Here is a 23,251-nt window from a genome sequence, read left to right on the forward strand (position 1 = left end):
CTTAGTTTTTATTGACCACTAACAGAACGTGAATATCCCAGTAGCACGACGAGCATGTCTGATCCTGCTAATTAAGCAACAAGTCAGGACGTGCCGAGTCTTAACGTGGAACGTGACCAATCCTAACTACTTGGACAAGATATTAGCTTTAATAAAAAGTTACTGTTAATTTTAAAGGTCAGTACACTTTCTCAGATAAAGAATAAATTGTCTGCAATAGCAGGAAAATAAAAGATAGTATACGATGACTTGATTGTGTCACCAAAGGTAAATTATTGATACGGGCGAGGTGTGGTGAGGTCCGAGGGATTATTTCACTTAGTTCTGAGGTCCGACACTAGAGCTGGGCCACATGATTGCTTGTTACCGTTGAAATATTTCCTACATAGACATGTTTCTATAAACGGCAGTTCTATCACTTATTTTTAAGTGTCTGGATCTATAGCATTGAATGAGGTATTCCTTGTATAAATAATACCATAAAAAATTGTACTCGTTTCAAAACATTAGCGCATTAAACATTGCTCGTGACAATTCACCTCCCATTTGTCCACTCCGAATTCATAACCCACAAACAACCGTATTTAAAGAAAGTTTGCCATTAAATTTGCCCACACTAAGGAAATTATATCAAAGAGTGTCTAAAAACAGCTGTTTGTAATGGACGAGAACTGGACGATAGAAAATACCTCGTTGTATTATGTATATACTGTACAAGTATAGGAGCCATTAAACTTTGTAAACGTAAAATCGGAATCAAAAATTAGTTATTAGTTCTATATTTTTTATATGGCTCATTAAAAGAGTTGTTTTACCTGGTTTACTAAAGGATTTTATACTTTCAAAACTATGAATAAAACAGAACCATTATGTTACGAAAGAGGTAAAACACGCTATTTCATAGCTGGCTTTTGTAACTATTATAATCAATAGGCGTTTTAAAACATACGTGTACATATAGGTAGTAAACGAGCATTTCGACTTTAACAATTAAATTTAAATTAATGCAGTGTTGTATATAGAAAACTATTTTCGGAAGGAGCTTACTCATGGGTTGGTTTTGGAGAAATAAAACCCAACCCATTATCCTGAAAAAGCAGAGGCTCTGAATCTTTCTCTGGAATTTTTTTAGATTTAAGACATCACGATAGTGTTCTAGCTCAAAAAAAACTATTTGGTGGAAGTTAACGTTTGTATTTCAGAATTGAGGGGAAGGATTGAATCCTCTCAGCCACCACTTAAATACATTCATGAGTAATGTAATTTGTATCACAGGTTGATAATAACACAAATCTAGTTAACGTTAGTAGCCCTCAAGGACCATTATTATAATATTATTAACAAAACTAATACTTTTATTTAATGTTTAACGTTTAATTCAAACAAAAGATCGTAACATCATCACCACAAATGCTACTTTTTTTGCGGCTCTTTTGGTGGAGAACTGATGGAAATACCACATTAGAAACAATTTAAAATTGCCAGTCAAGACTGGGATATCAAATCTCAAAATTTTATTTATGTCGCCTTTTACCGAGAGGGGACCAAAAGTGTATGTTATTCGAGTAAACGATCTATGGTACGATGGCCCATACATTATATACATTCGTATGTAAAACAAACATTAGTGGCGAAAACCGAAATGTTCAACTTTGGTCAGTTGTAATGAATAATCAATTTCTACAGGAGTAATAAGAAGGACTGGCTTGAATGACTTGAAAATGCCATAAATCATTTAATTTATGGCACAGTTTTGTCCACCTAGTGCAGTACAGGAGCTAATAAAGAATGACTTAAAATCTCAATGTTCCCAGTTATGAACAATAAAACCAAGAAGATAATTAAATTTACTTTAAATTTCGTGTCCGCAGAAAATGTTTCACGTGGTTCATAAAGTTAATTATTATATTACAACTAACTTCCTAATGTCTAAGATGAATATTTGTGTAGCAACAATAACTTACTGTGAAATGACATGAAAAACTTTTCACTTTGTTCCTCTAGGTATTATGAACATATCTTTTGACAAAGTTTTCCGGCAAATACAGAAAAGAATGTGACTCGTAAAAATGTCCGCCTTCTGACAGTCACATCCGTCTGCCCGGTAGGAGAATATTTCTTGTCGCTTTAAAGTATTCATTTTGGGCATTTAACTGTGATGGTTGGTGTCCTGGATTATTTTTATTGAGAGGTTGATAAAATTTGTTTTCCAATTACTAAAACTGTAATAGATATAATCATAATATAAATTGTAGGTACCTGACCTTTTTCTGTATTTCTCTTAATTACATCCTTATTTAATAAGTTTTTCCTTCGAAAAGAATTTTACCTATGACATAGGTATAAGGAGGCTGCTAGAATATTTAATCGTATACAAATTTTAAAAAGTTTGGGCTATTTCTACAATAAATATGTATTAATTTGAGCAGAAAAAAATAATTAAAATACACCCCTAAATTAAAAGGATAAAAAAGAGTATCTTGTTAATAATACAGTTTGAACGACCATTAATTATAAATGAAGATTGCTAGTATACAGTTACTTATTACTTAACCATTACTAAGGTTCTCAGTGGGTTTTTATAATTTTTACTTTGAATGCTATATGTTTGATATGAACTTGTCGTTTCAAGGTTTATATGTTTGTGACCATTCCAAACTGGTTTACTTCGACAGTACGTTACAAAGTGCAGCTGCTGCAGAAGTTTTTGTGTAATAAATCTTAGTAATAAAACAACCATTACGTGCTCCTTTAAGGTGACTGCATGAGGCAGAGCTCTAATATCAACAATAAACTGCTACTGTCACAATACCGTTTTCGAAGATTTATTGCTCCTTTAATTGCTAAGCACATAATTCTAGATACGCCCCGCTCGGAACTATTTTCGTTCACACTCAACCTGACAGGTGTGACGTTTTCTCCTTTCACAAGTGCTCATTTCAATTACATTTAAACATTTTTATATTGAATTGGGGGAAAACTATTTCATAGATATCAGTGCTACTAATTAACGGATTATAAGAATTTGTAGATTTACCGTTTTTGTATGTTGCAAAATGTATAACACAACGTTTCGAGGATAGAAATATACCCTCTTCATCAGGTACAAAGAGAAATAACATAAAGCGAAAAAAGGAGGATCAAACATACCCGAAAACAGGATGCAATCCAGATAGGAGATAATAAACACAGTTGTTGTCATTGTACATAACAAACTTTGTCAACGTGATCATTCCAAGTCAGACCTTGGTCAAAGTACATTCCTAGAAATGTTGTGGAGTCTATAACACATCCTCCACAAACACACAAGGTTTTGTTGAATTTTTCTGACGGTTTAGAGTGAACTTCATAACTTTTGATTTAGATTCAAATCTGGAAAAGTTTTAGATGAAATACAGAGAGTCGTATCATCGCAGTACTTAACCATTCGTCCATTTTGAATCGTCTATTTTAAATTGTGAAATTTTAATATATTATGATTTAAACTAAAAATTAAAAATTGGTCTGACATATTGTTTTATGTAAATCGCAATAAAACGTGACAGATTCCGATTTTATGTCACTATTCGCAATAAGTTAAACATTTCACTCCACTTTATTCCACATCATATTGCAGCCGGTAATATTGAAGTTAGTGGAGTTTTAAATATCTGTGGCTTGGCGATTGACATCATTTCCTTCTACTAATATGTGGATATTTGTGATATATCCTACGACTAATTCAATGTCTGCGGTTGAATATAATTTTTAAAAGACGTTTTATTGACAGAGTAGTTTAATTTGCTAAATTTTCAGTAAAGTTTTGAATTTTCCTATGCTGTTATAAACGTGTAACATTCACTGTTTCGCCTCTTTCATCTTTTTTTCTGTAAGTTACAAAAATTGCGCAACTCCTGTAATATATGTTAGACAAAAGACAAATTTAGTAGGGTTAAATAATAGAACATCCGTTTACGAAAAAAAATTTAGGCAAGTTAGTGAATAAACAGGTGTTCAGAATAAAACATTATAAATGTGCATAAAGTGTCAGATTGGAGACTTCTTTTGTACCACAGCTGTTGGTATTGTCAACATGTTTGGGTTTTATGGAGCACTGAAGTTAAACAAGGTGGGTAGCATGATCCTGCAAAGAAACAGACGATCAGAGTATCCATATTTTTTTATTATCCTGGTGAACCATTTGATTAGCTTTAAAGTAAGGTCTAAGCAGAAAATAGAAGCACGCTGTAGATGACCCACTCTCGCAAAGAGCACACAGGGGATTGTATGATTTAAGTAAACGCGTCTGAAATAAAAATGTTCTTCATGAAGGACCCATAAATAATTTTCTATTACATAATTTTGTTAATTCTCACTAACCATTCTTTTTTCAATTTAGTTTTTGGAAGGTGAAAAAATAAACTATTTATACTGATCTTGTGGACAAAAACTGCTATTACACCCTGTAGCTTGCAATCAAAATCTGATATTAATGACCTGTAAGTGAGTAAAATACCAGGTCAAGAGCAACTGTAAGGTAGTATGATACCGTAAATACATATATATTTTTATGGCAGTATACTCGTTAGAAAGTATCTACTTCTTTTCAAATAAACTCAATTATCTTATCAATTAAATAAATTATATTTATTATCAGTGCAAAAGATACTGTAATAAATTCATTAGGTGACATCCGTAATTACGTAGTTTAAATTAACTAATAACCACTTAGCGCTGAAGGTAATTAATAGAGGTAATCTCATCATGGAGTTCAGTTATAATTAATAATGTATACAACGGATAGCCTTAATCACAATCCTCATTAATTAAACATTACTAAGAGCCAATTCAATTATGATACTCGATTTCCATGGAAATTTAAGTGATGTAGAAGATGTTGCAAAATTTAAAAAAGTTAATTAATTGTTCTATGAATGTTTACTGTGTAAACGTATACAACCTAAAAGGAATAACAACTTTAATACACAACCATGTGTGTGTGTGTGTGTGTGTGTGTGTGTGTGTGTGTGTGTGTGTGTGTGTGTGTGTGCGTGTGCGCGCGCGCACATTTACATTGATTCAACCCTTAACACAAAAGGTACATTGTGTGTAGAAAGTTCGGTAACTTCACCATGCTTAGACAGTTAATTGAAATGACAATGAAGAGACAAACGTGCATTAGCTGTCATTCTGTGTTGATGATTTTGGTAGTTATATCTTTCCCATAGTATAGGATATCAGTCGTTTTATACCTAGGAATTTTACCACAAGATCATGGCCATTTTCTGCCAGCAAAGTGAGAGTTTTTCATTTGATAACCCAATTTACGTCTGGCATTGCTTGACAGAGAGCTGACATCGCGTGTCTTTCAATGAAATGATATTTTCTTGTGATTGTCAATGGCTGCAGTTCTGTAGTTGGAGCGACACCTTCATTCGAGATTTTCCCCGATATCACAAGCCAACTAAGACAGCATAAGACTAAATATGCAAACTTATCTTAAAACACTTTAGAGATTGTAAAACCGTCCAAGCTGAGTTGAAGATCAACGGAAATTAATAGAGTGGATGTTGTTAACTCTAGACAACTCCAAAAGTGCCCTGTATTGTTTTAATAGTCTTTACTGGGTGTGCAACAACCAGACTAGGAAAAGCCAGTTAAGATCTTACATTAATTGTAATATTACCCAAGCACTTGTGGTGGAAGTTTGCAATTTCATTATACAGCGGGATAGTGATTTTAATAAGGGAACATCTTGACTAGATTGTTAAGACATCTGCTTCGTATCGTCACATTAGCATCTATATTGGGTTTGTCATCAAGTAACCAAGCAATATCATCCTTGATATAAAATTTTTAAAATTGTACATTAACTAGTATAATTAATAATTATAAAATTACTAAAATTTTTATCTAGATTAATAAACTATGTTTTTTTTTAACTTAAAGCACAATCCTTTATTCTAACCTCGTTATTCCAAAGCTTACATATAAGTTTAATCATACCGACTAAAACCTGCAAGCACCACTTTAAGATATTAAAATAAAAATTGACTTGCTTCTTTGCTGCCAAAATCGAGCTAAAATTATATCTGGGGTGGACCTAGTGGTTCGTATGTTCATTGGAAGTTTGTCTACGAACATTTTGCCCCTTAATAAAAAAATAATTTCCCGCTCCGTTGACGAAGGCTCACACACCGTGGCGTCAGCTTCGCGGCTCGGCATTGCAGCTGCAGTCACAAAAATGAAAATTAGATCAAAGTAGTCCTCAAACAAGAGTCATTCGAGGACTCAAGAACTCGTCTAAAACAATATCCCAAAGGGTTTTCGAGACATATCTTATAGTAATGATAACGAGGTGTCGTGAAAGGACATCACCACTATATCTGTGTTACTCTAGCAAATAAAACATCATCATAGGTAAGTTACTTTACTACTGTATTGACAAATTAACTTAGTATAACATTCCAAATTAATGGCTCACATGACAGGGCTATTTTATAATATCGAAGAATGTAAATTTTACTTATGAAAAAGGCGCGTGAGGTTGTAACCGGTGAGTTTAAGATTAAAAATATGACTACGCGTGCCAATTAGGTTATTATTCTGACAAGAATCTAGTTACAAGAATATAGCAGGAAAATTTACTTATCAGCAATATTAACAGAGTTAAAGAAGTATATTTTATTTGTAATGTAACTAAATAACGGTACCACCTTCTCAAGAATATAGCAGTAACCTATGAAAAATCTTATGTAATATGTTATACTCCTTCCTTAACATTCCATAACTTAAAAACCCATATTTTTAATTGGAAAGAGCGCCATTAATTTCGTTTCGTTATTTATTACTTTTTTACTTAACCCTGAACGGATGACATGGATTACTAATACATTTTTTTGGCAATAACGTTAATAACTCTTCTTCAAAATAGAAACAAAATATCAAACGCAAAGTAACATGAAGTTTTTCAATGATCCAACTATGGAATTGTAGCCAACAAGTTAACTTTTATTGTGAAGAAGGGAACATGTTTGCAAGATTGCATAGGTAACAAGCGGGTAATGATGGTTTAGCATCTCGTGCCGGTAGTCGTGATTTTAATGCAAATCTCTAAAGTTTTAACCTTCTAAGACTATTACTTTATTTATCTAAATTTTTAAAATGTAACACTTCTAATACAAACTGAATGGTATGATTTTTACTTAGTTGTTTACAAACATTACTTTTTATTATGATTGAACTAAATTACACTATTGGTTTAAAGTTTCGACCTTCTAAGATTATTACTTTCTTTATATAAATTTAAAAATGTATTATTGCTAATAAAAACTTCATGGCATCTTTATTACATAATTGTTGACAAAAATTATTTTCATAACTTAAGAACAATATTTTTTTAAGGGACAAAGAACAAACAGGGTGTTTCCATGTCGCAGTTGAGAGGTATCAGTTACTTGTTACTACCGGCTTGTGCAACCGTGCCTTTTAATTAAGTAATCCTGCTCGCTTATAAATGTTGACGGATCTCGTTGAAAGGGGTACCATTAGAACTTTTATAAGACTTACTAAATAGGTGCTATCTTTTTAATTTTTTATAACATTACTGGTTTTTATAACAATTTGACTTTGAACAGTTTCAACACGTGCCATTTTGTTAATATTAAAGCAAATCACAACATTATTTATTTTAGTTTTCTCTTATGATACTACCCATGTGCAAAGTTCGGTATCTGCAGCTATACTTGTTCTGTAGATATACAGTAAATTATTAAAAATAAATAGGCTAAATGGCTTGTATCTCACCTAGTGTTAAAAGACAGGTTTTGTTTTGAATAATGATTACCATCATCTATAGAAGATTTTTGCACTCTTTTGTGAACACCCTGTGAACAATAAAGGGCTTTTAATTAATAATATTGCAATTCCATGCCAGAAAATAATACAAAACAAATTTAGTTAAATAGTGGATTATTTTAGTCACAATAAATAAGCCAATTCAATCGAATGCGTTGTCAATGCATTTAATAAAATATTTATGATGTACAGTAGAGTCCCGATAGTTCGAGTCTCGATAGTCCGGGGTTCCGTTAAATCCGAGCCAACACATGTAAAAAAAATCTAATGTGATATAGACATATTTGTTCTAAACACCCGAGCGCATGTCTGTAAACTGAGTGCTAGGCTACTTAGAGAAGCCGGCAGCCTGACTCATCAGTGCCACTTCTTTTGCAACGCCCCACCCCCACCCTATTATCAAGGCCACGGAACATCGCGCCCCGTATTGTCTAAAAATAAATCAGTCCGTTGCTCATCACGTTCGACTGCGGTACGGTTGTTCTAGATTACGATCGCAGTGCGCTTACCCGTCTGTTATTTGCAACGTACAGTACTTGTCTAAATATTAAGTTTTTAGTAAAAAAGTATTTTCTGAAGTGTTTATGTGTTCATTGTACAGTGAACTATGAGTTTCAAAAAGTAAAAGAAAGTTTGTACCGATAAAAACAAAACTAGAAGCTCTTAAAAAGACTTGATAAAGGTGAAACGTTTAAAAAAATTAGCTACCGAGTACGGAGTTTGGTGAAGTGACAGTTGGTGACTGGCGAAGGAATCGCGATAAAATTGAAAACTTTGCATCAGAAAAGTGCTCGGAAAAGTGTACTAATGAGCGGAAGTCTATGAAGAAAGCAGAGTATGAAAAAACTAGCGAGGGCCCTATTTTTTATGGTTTTGTCAACAAAGAAACAAAGGTTTGTCCTATTTCCGGACCTATTTTACAGGAAAAGGCATTGTACTTTCGCAATGAAATCAATGAAGGTGAGGAAGATTTTACGGTAAGTGTAGGATGGCTTGACCATTGGAAAAAAGGTTATGGTGTGAGGCAGTTAGAAATTTGTGGGGAGAAACTCTCGGCGGATTCCGAGGCAGTTGTTCAGTTCTGTGATAAGTTAAAAAATATTATTAAAGTGAAAATTTAACACCTGATCAGATTTACAACTGTGATGAAACTGGTTTGAATTTTAAAACTTTGCCATCAAAATCTCTAGCTTCACGGGAGGAAAAGTTGCTCCGGGTCACAAAAAAAGCAAAGAGAGGACTGACTGTGCTAGCCGCTTCAAACGCGTCGGGAAGCCATAAATTAAAACTAACTGTCATTGGCAAGTCTGCTAAGGCTCGTGCGTTTAAAAAACATGTCTATTTCTCACCGCTTCCAGCAACTTTATATAAACCAAAAAAAAACGCATGGATGGACAAATAAATTTTTAAAAACTGGTTTTTTTTTTAGTGAATTTGTTCCTGAAACCAAAAAGTTGTTGAAGAAAGCAAGCAACCTACCCTCTAAAGCCATCTTAACACTTGATAACGCAGGATCACACCCAGATAAAGGGGAACTGCAATGCGATGGCATACGCACGATGTTTTTGCCACCAAACGTGACAAGCCTCATTCAGCCTATGGACCAAGGCGTACTTGAAACTTTGAAAAAAAAAGTACAGACGCCGTTTGTTGACATTGATTGCAATATTTCAAACAATTGAAGGAGAGGCAACCATAAAAGATTTCCTGAAAGAGTCACAATCAAATTTATTGGATCGATGAAGCTTGGAGCGAATTTAAACCAGAAACAATCCAGAAATCATGGAAGAAAATCGGAGAGTGTAAAATTGAAAATGATGATGAAGATGACGATCTACCGTTAATAAATTTAATAAACAGACTTCCTGGTTGCAATGGACAAATCAAACTGATATTGGAGAGTGGATGAGTAGGGGACGAACAGTTAGAGGACAACAGACGACACCATAGTTGAGATGGTCACAGGCATGACAGCTGACGGGTGTGAAAAAGAAGAAGGTGTGCAGGAGACAGACCCGGCAATGACTCACAGCGACGACGCTACGCGGCACTGGATGCGGCCCTGCGCTACGTAGAGCAGCAAGCAAAGGCGACAGCGGCAGACAGACACGTTATTGCTTCGGCGGGTGGAGAGACATTGCTGCCCGCAAACGCTGCAGTGTGGTGAAACAAAAAACTCTAGACAGTTTTTTAAAGTAAAGATTGCATTCTTTGGACCTCTGTAAGTAATTTCTTAATGCTGGTATTTGTAATAAAAGCATATTTTCTTTTGTTTGCCTTCAGTTCTAATTATAACCCCAATTTTTCTCAAAGTGTTCCGTATAATTCGAGTTCTTCACAATTCGAGGTACATTCGGTCCCATTCACCTCGGATTACCGGGACTCTACTGTATATAATATTAACTAATAATAATTATTAATATTTGCAGGATTACCTGGATGCCTGTGCTGCTTTTTTAATCTTTAAGGTTTGTTTTGAAATTATGAACATCAATACTGGACTAGAATGTTACTTTCGTGTGTCGCCATGAGGACTTGAGTAGGCAGCGTAGAATAATATGACCGACAGGGCTGCAGGAGCTACCTAAATATGTGTATTGTTAAATATCTAGTCTGCCCAGGCCCGAATGCTTACAAAATTGCATCTGTACATATTGCAATTGAGTTTACGGGACATCTTGTGTTATGTGATATTTTTTTGTATTAATAACAAGTATCATGTTGAAAATTGTTAAATATCAGGAAATTATAAAAAAAAAATTCATCACTATGCCAAATGTTTATTTTGATTTAATCACAAATTAGTAAATATTCATTATCTTTTTATTTTATTCATTATTTGAACAACGTTTGATTTTTTTAATTTTACACATGAAATTTCACTGTGAGATATTATACACAAGTGGAAATTTTATAGCGTGGGCAATTATTGATACGCAAAAATAGTAAATCTCAGTTCAACAATACTTTTATGTTCATCGTTACCAGAATGATTTTGTCTCATAGGATGTCCTCAAATTAGCGTATTTTGAGGTTTTTAATCTCTAACGCTGTAAATTTAAAAAGGTGTTTGTTCTACCAAAGGATCGTCTGGGGCCCAAATAGGAGGGTCGGTTGTCGAAAGCACTTTGAAGGGATGGCGTTTTCACCGCTATCTCTTTTTTTCCATTCCATTTATTTATATTTTCATAATTTTCCTCCCTCATTACAAATTGGATAGTCCGCCCAGCATGAAAATAACTTATCGACCAGTAGTTTTAAAGTAAATTATTACAAAAAATGCACTTTTTTTTCTAATATAAACTTTTTTATTATACTTTCCAAGGACGAAAGATTTATTTTACATCAACATTTATTTATATAACACGACTAGGATACCATCTCGCCGAGCGGGTAACTTACACTCACGATGACGCTGTTACGGTTCGCGTTTAATATTATGTGTATATTACTGTGATGTTAACTTTTTAATTACAAGCTTTTCAAGTAAAGGTTTTGAAAGCACTCGTTATACAGTACTAATATTTTATGTTACTTTATATTAAAAATAATAAAATGTTTATATTGGAATGATAGAAACAGGAATTGCACAAAATAATTGTAATGTTCAATTGTGTAAATAAATAATTAGAATTTAATTGTGTGTTATTTTTTATTCACAATTAAACATTGCTATACATCATAAGTTCTAACATTTCTAAATAAGTTCGATTATTCAGGATGTAATAAACAGAGAGAAGCATTAAAGTGATTCAAAATTTGCGTAAGGAAGAAATGAAATTGAATCCAGTATTTATGAGGTATTAAACTGCCTGAACAGTCTCCGCTGCCGATTCTATTAGAATTATAACTCTATTCTGATGAAATTCAAATAACTTCTTTTGCAACATTATCAACATTTTTTTTAGTCTCCAAAGTTACTTAATTCTCTTTGTCTCATAGGGCATCAAAAAAGCATGAAATCGTTCAAATCACTATCTCATAGACTACTGTGCCAAAACTTTTTCTACAGCATTTAGGATACCTTTTAGGAACAGCTGACTATGTAAATAAATTATTTGATAATATAGATTATTTATTAAATACGTTACTATCTATGAATTTAGAGATTTCATATATTTTAAATATTTATTTCACATGTGGTTTGTATTTGTTTACACAGAAAGCTGGCGTATTAAATTGTGTACGTAAGGAAGTTTATAAAGACTAATTTCATAGTTGTTTTTATTAAAATAATATGACCTTATTAGAAGACATAAATTTTAAATAACAATTTGTACAAGTTTTGAAAGTATGTTTCTGGAAAGCGTTTTTCCAAAATACTAGAAAAATATTGGTTCATGACTTTTGATGTTTAAATTATTTAGATAAGTATAAATAAAATTCTAAAACCAAAGCATTGATATTCATATCAGCCTATTTATAAATAACAATAAAATAAGTAATAAACAGTATATTATATCTGTTAGATAAGTATTTATAGTCCAATACAGAAACATTACAAAACTATGAATCAACCTTAAAACTATTAAATTAATGAAATCCAATTTTATAAATAAATTAAAAGTAGAACTGCAGTTTCAATAGTCGTATTATTACAATGATGTTAGGAAGATTAATTCTGTATAGAACAATGACTTCATTCACATGACGATTCTCGCTGAAATAGTCAGATATATCTCATTCTCGTACAATCCCAGACATCATTGTTAACTGCATTACTAGGTTTATAATTTTTAAAATCTTAATGCAACACATAGAACTATTTTTGCCAGTTTTTTTACTGTCGCTTTTGTGTCAATCTATGATTTTTGTTTATATTGTAAGATAATTACATATATGTCGATGGATATTCGATGCCAAAATTAACTGTTTTTTTTTATATTAATTAAACATCACTAGTAAAGAAATTAGCCTATGGTCTAGTCTTGCTTCGTCAATTAATAAAGACGGCATCCACTGTTTTGATAGTTGCAATCTTATTTTACTTAAGTCACAATCTAATAAATGAATCAGGTTATGAATTAATGTTCAGCGTATACTTCTGTCACACCCTATATGATATGATTTATCCATCACCCAAATGTGACGATTGCGGTCAACGCATCATATAAATATCAATCACCGGTTCGTCGACATTTCAGTCAGCAGTGATTTTGATATTTGCAAACCACGAATTTAATTATAACGTTTTTATTGCCTAACTCACTTTGTTTAAAATAAACATTCGTTTAAAAACACTGAGATGTTCAATTTCATGAATCAAAATATTAAGACCCTAAATGTCCCAAAAAGAGGAAACAGGTTCGGTAGGATTGGTGTAAAATGGAATTGAAAAAGATAGTTTAATACTTTTTAATTCGTTTTATTTTTTTTAAATGGAGTTTCAATCCTTTTTATACCCTTATTAAACACGTCTTCACGGGATGCTGGGCTGTGTGAGAATCAAGCAGTACAAGTTCGTCAGTACTGACACCAATTGCAACAGTCACGGACAGGGTTTGAACCTGCGTTATCTCTAGGGATTATAGGGAAATATTATGTATCAGCATTTACGCAATAAATGGCCCAAAAAGAGAAAACACGTTCAGTAGGATTGATGTGAAATTGAATTGAAAAACACGATTTAATGCTGTTGAATCGGTTATATTTTTATAAATAGAATTGCGATCCCGTTTATATCCTTATTAATCACGCCCTCTCGGGGATCTGGGCTGTGTGTGAATCAAGCAGAATAAGGACAAGAATCCATACTGACAACAATTGTAACAGTTACAGGACAGGATTTGAATCTGCGCTATCTCTAACTCAGACCCAAAGTCTGAGGTCTTAAACCACTAGGCAATCGGCACTCCCATATCGTAATAAAATTTAGACTAAATTCTTATATGGATATTTCAAATGGGGATAACGAAACTTTTTCTTACGTTATTTTCAATCACAGATATTCATTATAAAAATAATTCTTGCTTTATATTTCTTATTCATATTCGTAATATATATATATATATATACAACCATCACTTTCGAATAGAGGGTATTTTTTTAATCTGAGTGCTTAGTTAGAAATAAACCGAGTCAATTTCCTCAATTCAGTATACTTTAAAATATGTGTACTATAAATAGAATAAGTAAATTAAAGTAGTAATTTTTCCTCATAATATTTTTAATTGCTCAATAATTTTTAAGTTGTCCCAAGAAATATGAGAAATAAACAATACATTGTGTAGCGCGTTTAAATTGATGAATAGGACGGTTAGGTTTTAAATCTTGTATATTTTCAGGAAGTAGTAAACTTGAAGGAAGAAGGAACAAGAGAATGGTACGGTTCATCGGAGGTTCGCTTAAAGTTTGCCTTTGTCAAGCTAAGAGTTCATACGATTAGTTAGTTAACTAATTAACTTCCAAACTGTGGGAACAAAACAATGTAGTCTGCCATGTACCTGAAGAATTGTGTAAACTATTTGATTCCATTCATAAACAATATGAAATATTAATAACTTGGCCAAGGTGTATAATAAAAATTAAATACTAAACAATACCTACACAATAATATTATGTTCAACGTAGTCTAAAACAAATTGTAACTGCAGGCATTTTGTGCAACTAGCTTTAATATTAAAGGATAGTACTCAAAATTTCTGTTTGAATGGCATATTTAGTATTCTTTAGTTTTTAAAGATATTCAAATCTTCCAAATCTAGTTCAAAAATATAAATCCAGTTTTACTCTAGTAAATAAGAGCCGATTTGGCTTTTATAAAAATACTATTTTGCTTATCTTTCTTGAAATCTTGAAATTGGTTTTAAATAAAAATTACTGTTGGCCTCGCTGCCTATGGATGAATTCGAAAAGGGGTTAAAAGGCGTTAAAATAAAAAAAATTAATTATATTATCTAGTACACCTAAAATCAACCGTCTGGCACATACAGGATTCTTTAAACTTTACAATTTTAATTCTTAATAGGTCTTTTCTCAGATGGCTTTTAAGCAAGGGTTTTATAAATTTTTATTTAATTAGAGGCAGTTTACTAGGTTTCTTTATAGTTGGCCAAAGTTTAAAAAAATGTTTTATAAATAAATAAGATAGTTTTGAAATTTCAAAACCATTTTAATCATAGACATAAAAGTTTTATAGTATCAAACACGTTAGTGGGCAAAATAGGCTTGCTGGTGAAATAAAAGCATAAATGTTACCATCATATCTAGTAATTTCTGAGAAAAAGTACATTAAAGTAGCAAGCAACCCCTTTAATTGACCAAGACAAATAAAAGCAATTATTTTAGTTCTTCTCTAGCCATACTACGTAACTACTTTTGAAAAACCTTAAATTCGCATATATGAATATATTGCTTTTTATTTATTTGGATATCTTTTCCAAAACAAACTGAACGTTCCACCGGATTGTGTACTGGACAGTAAATTATCCGGGTAGTCATTACACAAGGAAACATTCACTCTTTGCTCGTCAATATTGTGTACCAGGCGCGCTAATAATTAATTGCCTTTACTTTCCCCAAGCAACACTGACGTCATTGTTGATCAATGGAGACAGCCACAGTACTACATTCTGCCTTTGTGAACAAGACTCCAAGCTAGAAGTTTGTAACAGGTGTTGATGACCGTTCTGGGAAATTTATCATCCCTAACATTCTCCATATACATCATTAATTGTTAGGATTTGTTTGAAATTGAATCTAAAACACAAATTTATACTGTAGAAATGTTTTTATATTTATAAAATGAAAGCCAAATCCACATGTTAAACCTGTACGATGATCAAACAGAATAAGGAGGAGAATCGGTACTAAACTGATAAAAACGGTCACAGGCCAATCCATATCTCAACCATATCTCACCAAATTAATTTAAACGAGAGGATGTCATATTGACAAAATTGACTAATTGACTAATTGACTAAAAACGTACTTTCTTACGTTACGTTTTACCTGAGAAAAGAGATTTTTAAAATTTTAAAAAAAGGATGCAAAATACATCGTAAAAACTTATAAATGGTCATCTTTGAAACAGAGAACGTTTTTATCTATGTAAACCAAGTTAAATGACTCTAATTAATAAGCTCATTAAAGTGGTAATTGTAACTAATATTATAATTATAATATTTTAATTTTTAATTTCCTCATTAGTTGTTACATTGTTCCTGAAAATATAATGGATAAACAATAAATACAATATTTTATTTAAATTAATGAACATAAGGATAAGAGTTTTATTCTTTTATGCTGAAGGGAGTAATGAAGTTGAAGGAAAGCAACAAAATAATGGCACCGGAGGTGCACTTTTAATTTGCTTTTCATAGACTGAGTTCATAAGATTAGTTAGTAAAGTAATTAATTTCAATACAATTAAATGAAAACAATGTATTTTGTCTTGTAGCTTTAACAAGTTTCATTGCAATTTTTCAGATTGTTTCACTTCAGAAACAATATAAAATAGTAAAATGTACCTTCTTTTAAAGCAAAACATGAGATAGTGATCAATATTTAAAAATAATATTATTTAAAAAATACTAAATACTTACACAAAAATATTTTGTTCGAAGTAGTCCTTAATACATTATAGATTTCACCATTGTGCTCAATTATCTTTAATATTAAAGGGTCACGATCATAATTTCTTTTAAGTGAAATTTAAAGCAATTTTTAGTTTCCGGAAGAAATTCAAATATCCAGACCTACTTTGAGAGCCGAGAGCCAATTTTCCCTTTATAAACACTCAACTTATTTTTTTCTTTAAATCACTATATAAGGTTTTCACGAAAATAAAACAACTGTTGACGCTACCATTTTCGAATATGAATAAGAAGGGTGAATACATGAAACGTTATTTATCTCATATTATGTATTTTAAGCTTGATACACTTAAATCAGCTGACGCTGATTTAATATTATAAAATTATTATTTATGTATATAAAGTTTAAAAAATGTGATATAATAACAAATTATCTTTAATATTTTTAAGAACTAACCAGTACGATCTACCACAAAAACTAGCGTGGCTGGTTATTCATTTTTTCCTTACATGAAATATTTCTTTCGATTCCAAGCAAAATTAGTTTGAGTGTTTATAAAGAACAAATTGGAGCTATTTTACAAATAATTAATGTTGTAAATTTAAAGATCAGTGGTGTTGGAGCATTGAGTTCGGTAAGTATTTCAAACCAGTTTACAATATAGATAACAAAGCAATATACATTTTAATTTCTCTTGTCATTTAATTCACATAATTACCTTTCTTTCACATTGACTCAATTTGGCGCATGTGTTACTTCATCAAATAAGATTTATGAAACTGATGTCTCTGTACCAATCTTCCAAGTATTCGCCTAACGAATACAACTTTAATACAAATATACTACTTGTAATCACCTTAGTAACAGCTTTAGTAGTTAGTAATTTATATTTCTGACCCGGTGTTTGTAAATACCTACACAAACACGTTTCTCTTCTACACCAAAGCATACTTTGATTTACTTTCAGTGCAGACACCAAAAACAAACTGCAGAGTAAAATCAGCAAACCAAAATATTCTAATTGTATTTCCACTTGATACTCTAAATTGTATATTTAAGATTATTTTAACAGATTTCTTTTCAGACAAAAATCTTAAAAATTGTAATTTCATTATCCAAATAAGAATATACAAGACAAAAAAGGATGTCCTTGAAGCTTCAATGTTGCAAAGAATTGTTAGGTTACAATACAAAAAGTATTACAGATATAATTGTAGATCAAATATTCAAATATTTACGAAAAAATATGTTTCGGTATTAAAAAGAGTAATTTTTTCAGCAAATTCAATTATTATCATTAAAATGTGTTTTGATAAAGTCAAATGTTTTATATAAACAAGAAAGACAATGAGCCGAATAATGGAGCCTGTGCAACAACAAACTAAGTTTTCATTTCACATGAAAGAATGTTTGTGTAAGTTAGTACTTAACTGAACTTAACTTTAAACTGAAAAACTTGCAAATATTGAGGGAAGGGATTCCTTGGAACACAAGGAAAGAATTCTGTTGACGGTTCTAGTTTCTAACTTCCCCCTGAGACGTTTATTGTTGAAATTTATTCGGCATAAATTCTTTAGAACAACTTTTAATGAACTCTAAGGCAAAATTACTAAATTTTCGTCTAATATCCACCGCCTAAGTACCAAAGCTTCACCCCACACCTCCATCAAATATAAATCCATATGAGGAGATATCGTATTGAGAATACTATAAGTGTATTTTCTACATTACATTTAATCTGATAAGGGAGATTAGTGCAAAAGTCAAGAGGGTGCAAAATTCATCTTAATAATATATAAACGGCCATTTTCTAACGGAGAATGTTTTAATCTACACAAACAAAGTCAATTTTCTTGAGTCAATATATTTTAAAATGTGTCTTCTAGAACAAATTCATTAAAGTTGTAAATGTAACTGATTATTTCAATTTTGCTTATTAGTTCTTACTTTGTCTTAGAAATAAAAGTGATAAGCAAAAATAACTGTATCTTATTTAAATTAATGAGTATAACGATAAGGTTTAAAATCCAGTAAATTAAAGTAAGTAATAACTTTGAAGTAAAACAACAAAACTATAGTACGGTTCATCGAAGGTGCAGTTTAAATTTGCCTTTCATAGATTCAGAGTTTATAAGATTAGTTAGTAAGGTAATTAACATAAAAACAGTGGAATGAAAACAATGCAGTCTGTCTTGTAGTTTTATTAACGTTTCTTTTAATCGTTCAAATTGTTTATTTCTAGAACAAAACAATATAAAATAATAATTAATACCTTCTCCTAAGTGCTTAATATGAGTTGGGAACAAAATTTACAAATAATATTTTATTTATGTAATTAAAACTATTCAATACTTTTGACTTGACTGCACACAATATACTGTAATATAAAAGGAGCGGCATCGAGATTTATTATTAAAGTGGAATACAAAGAATTCTCCAGATCTACTTTATAATCAGTGAATGTGTAATGAAGAATCTTGGAGCACTGGAAAAGTTTAATTTAATATCATCGGTAAATAAATACGCATTTTCCAATACTAATTTTAAAGTGCATGTGTAAATTTAAAGAGCGGTGTAACAGAATAATAAGTTAGAACTGTTGCGAAAAAGGGTCAAATACAATTCCCCATTAAATACATTTTTATTTCTCTTGCTATAGGATTAAAGTGCATATCCATTAACATAATTGTTGGACTTTCACATTCACTCACTTTAACACTTGTGCTGCTTCGTCAGAAATGATACACTTTTACTTACCATTAAACTCCGCTTCTCTAATTACCAATTGGCTATCTGAGTACATACTGAATGAGCAACTAATTGATATCTGTGCACCAGTTCTTCATGTATTTGGTTACGGAATAAAGCTTAATACCAATAGACGACTTGTAATCAACTTCGTGACAACATGGATAGAGCTCCAGAACTGATTATTTCTGACACCGTGTTTGCGAATACACTAAAACATTACACCCTACACCATACCAGACTGGTAATAATGAAGCACAGTATCACATCAAAAATACAATTACATGGGAAAACCAGCAACCCAAGTCTCTTAAACTCATTTATAGATAACTCTCCAAAACGTAAGTTTAAAATTTATTCGGTCAGATTTATTTTTAGGCACAACTCTCTCAGCCCATGATTCGGTTAGCCCAATGCGAGTCCCAAAGATAATGTACTTATTGCATGTTTGGGACTTTAGAAGGCTAGGTAGACTACAGTAGGTCGAGCGAACATTCCATTTTGAAATTCCTCTAGTGAGATGCATTGCAGGAATTTCGTGCAATCTGCTCCTTCCAAAAGGACATCATACATCATGAAACTGGGCTTTATGATGGATAGTTACGTATATTGTAATAGATATTTAACTGTCAGATTGTGTACTTATTTTTTCAGACAAAAATAAGTCTCATTGAAGTTAGTTCGTTATACATCTAGTATAAATAATGAAAACACAACATTTCTTTAATTATTTAAGTAATATTTATATTCATCTAATACTCTTATCCTTTTCCACTAGAGTTGAGCCGTTACGATGTTAAAAATATTTATGAAAACTTTTTTACTTACAAAGAAATTAGATTGATATATCACGTACAAAACATAATTTGTAATAAACAAAATTTGGAAGATTGTCCTCAAATACTCTTTGTATCACTACTAGTGTGCGATTAACGATATAGGATATAATTAGGTTGCTCAGCACTTAATCTCCTTATTCCCTAGAGGACTATCCGTTTAGTGTTCGAGTCTCCTATTGTTTTATACTGTACAAAACCGGCAGCAGATCTTATAATACAAGGAATATGTGTTGTTATTTCTGTTTTAAACTGGAATATTTCCGTAATTCTTCATAACTCTTTATAAAAACACTTCGCTTAGAACTTGGAAATATATTTGTGATTGTCAATGATTTTTTTAAACTAGACAGAACTTAAAATTAAAGCGATTTTATCAATTATTTCGAGCTTTAAATGCAAATTGTATAATTAAAGCTTACAACTGTCTGTATGAACATAAAATTTTGTATGTAAGTCTATACCTTTCTCAAAAAAGTACTTATTTCACCCGATTTTTAATAACAGATTACTTACTTGAGCGTAACGTTGACCATTATAAAAGCATTTACTTATCAATATTTTGTAACAACCTTGCTGCTAATTTATTATGTACAAAATTACCAGTTCTACATCCCGTCTTTGTGAACAAGACTCCAAGTTTGAAGCCTGTAAAATGGTGTGGGTGGTTGATATGACGGTTTTGTAAAAAATAACCATTCCTTAGACAACAATTTCTTTTAGAAGGAAATTTCAATTTAAGGATAACGAAAATATAATTTTTATATGCAGGATCTTATAAAATTACGGGAGAGATTTTATAGTTTTACATAAAAAATTTTGTTAAATTATCCACTAATTTCGTGGATAAGTCCGTATGGTACGTTTACGACTATATTGGCCTTTATTTATCCCTGCCAGAACCAAACTTGACTTAAATGTTCGATAAGTAATTTACAAGCACGCATAGACACAAATCCACACACACACACACACACACACACACACACACACACACACACACACACACACACACACACACACACACACACACACACACACACACACAGAGTTTTTTATTACGTACGTATAGTGCTATCCAACAACGGTGAGTAATGATAAATGGTCTAAGCATGGGCGTATCCAGAATCACACTTAGGGGGCAGGCCTGCTCATTTATGACGAAAAGTTTAACAAGGAAAAAGGTGAATTAAAAAATGTTATAAAGTAAACATATTTGTATAAGTGCTTTATTGTTTATTACAACTGTTTATTTAGAAATCATCCAGACTTTAATTACGAGTATTCTTGGTTTTGAATAAAATGTGTTCTAAGCTTACATTCCCGTCCTTCTTCTAAATTAAAATTGTATTTAAAACCACGCAGATATTCATTTTTTACTATCATATTTAATATACAAAAGCAGTTTTTTCACTTTTTTTGGCACATTTCATATGAAAAAATTAAGTGCGAAATTGTTAAGAGTGATTTATAGATAACTTGCTGCAAATTGTTTTATAACATTAAAAACCAGTTATTGCTTTTAATAACAAAGTTGGAATGCTTCATTATCCATTACCAATGTATCTGCATACCAACACAAGTTTCAACTACTACGAATCGTTCATGTTTCCTTTGTCACACCACAATCTAATCATTGCGGTCCACCAATCATTTCATCTCGTTATGTCAACCAAAGGGTATCTAATTAATTGGTGCACTAATCAGATTTAACCTTACAAAGCCTCAATACGAGTGTGGTTGTTAAAGACAAGCTGTACAAATGTTATTTTACTTCAGAAACAATTAAAACATTCCTTGATGATAAAGTCATGTTTCTAAACAATTTTATTCACTTTGTTATTAAATTATTTAGTTAGAAGAAATTATTTATCTAATTTGAATTAAATTCCTCAATTACCAGTATAGATAAAGTACTTTATATCGATGGCAGTTTAATATATACTTAACTAAATAATCTTCTATTTAGAATTTCTTTAATCTATGACTCTAAATATATGAGTCGATGTAATACGATATATTTAATTTTATGGCCTTATTCTTATTCTGTGAAACTTTATTGTAGTCTAGTTCTAGCTAATTAAATATATAGGAGAGTCAGTTCTATGTTTAAAGTTTTTTTCAACGCAAGCAAAGATTCAATATCATTGAACAAAAGGAAATGTTTAGAATATATCCTGTATCCTTTACAAAACCTTTTCGGTTTGGACCTAATAGAATCCCTATTCTTCATACAACTCTCAGACCTTCAATAGAGAAACTCTGTGATTACCAATGTAATGCAAGCCTTAAATATCTTAACCATAATTAACTTAAAGTTTAGTTTATTTACTAAATCCATACTAAATACTCTAACTAAGAACATTAACCCTTTAACTAAATGGAATTTTTCCTTCAGACGGTTTTAGACCTAATTAAAACATTTCTATTTTTTCTGTCTTAAACACCTATGTTCTTCTTGAAATAATAAAATACTTGTTGCCATATTTTCTGTCTATGAAATGTGCTATGAATGTAAAATTAAAAGTATTTTCCCAACCAAATGTTATGCTAAGGCCTTTCATCATCGCTACTTGAGTGAATAAGGACTAAGGCTCTAGGGGCTGGGAATAGGTGATCTTCTGGCCTGTCATGAATTTTTCATTGTGTCCTTTAATATAATTTGCAAAGAAAAATTATTGTTTTTAAGCTTCGGGAGTATGAGATGGGATTTTTTGAAACCAAATCTTAAAAGACTTTAACTGCTAGATACTTGGATCTCTTATATGTAATGGTCTTCTCGTCCTTGCGACTTTCTGACTTCTGTGGCCTCTACTCTACATGTCCGAGACTTGTACTACTTGTACCAAATAGACGAGACACTTTTGGTGGAGGTTTCTGAGGTCGTAGTTAATACATACTCTATTTCAAATTTTACAAGCAAGTTTAATTGTGTAAATTATATGCACCACTTCTAGTTCTTAAATAAAAATAATAGTTATGCCACCTTGCTGCCAAAATAGATATATCAAGGGTTGCTCTAAGGTTCTTTATATAGTATTGTATATATACACTTTTTATACCAAATATAGTGCAAATAAATAAAGGATCATACTAAATCATGCCTACAACTAATTATAAAGAATAAAAATAATGAATATTGTTGAATAGTGTACCTAAGCAAATTTAACGCTTTAGGGCGTGTCCCCCATCTCTTATTATTTAAAATTCTCTTACACTAACGAATTATTTAATATTTTTGAAACTCCTATTAAGCACCAGCTCTGATTTTATCGTTGTCTTAAACAAGAGTTCTT

At 31.6% G+C, this 23,251-nt stretch overlaps 1 protein-coding gene across 1 annotated transcript in view; it reads right to left on the reverse strand.

Annotated features, from left to right (window-relative positions):
* The window catches only part of LOC124365334, a 49,000-nt gene extending 39,672 nt beyond the window's left edge, over positions 1-9,328 (reverse strand). Inside the window, exon 1 of the mRNA XM_046821308.1 lies at positions 9,316-9,328. Within this exon, the coding sequence (XP_046677264.1) occupies positions 9,316-9,328 (13 nt within the window). The remainder of the gene's footprint in view (positions 1-9,315) is intronic.
* Positions 9,329-23,251: the final 13,923 nt, after the last annotated feature.

The sequence above is a fragment of the Homalodisca vitripennis genome, chromosome 6 (genome assembly GCF_021130785.1).
Source record: "Homalodisca vitripennis isolate AUS2020 chromosome 6, UT_GWSS_2.1, whole genome shotgun sequence".
Lineage (NCBI taxonomy): Eukaryota > Metazoa > Arthropoda > Insecta > Hemiptera > Cicadellidae > Homalodisca > Homalodisca vitripennis.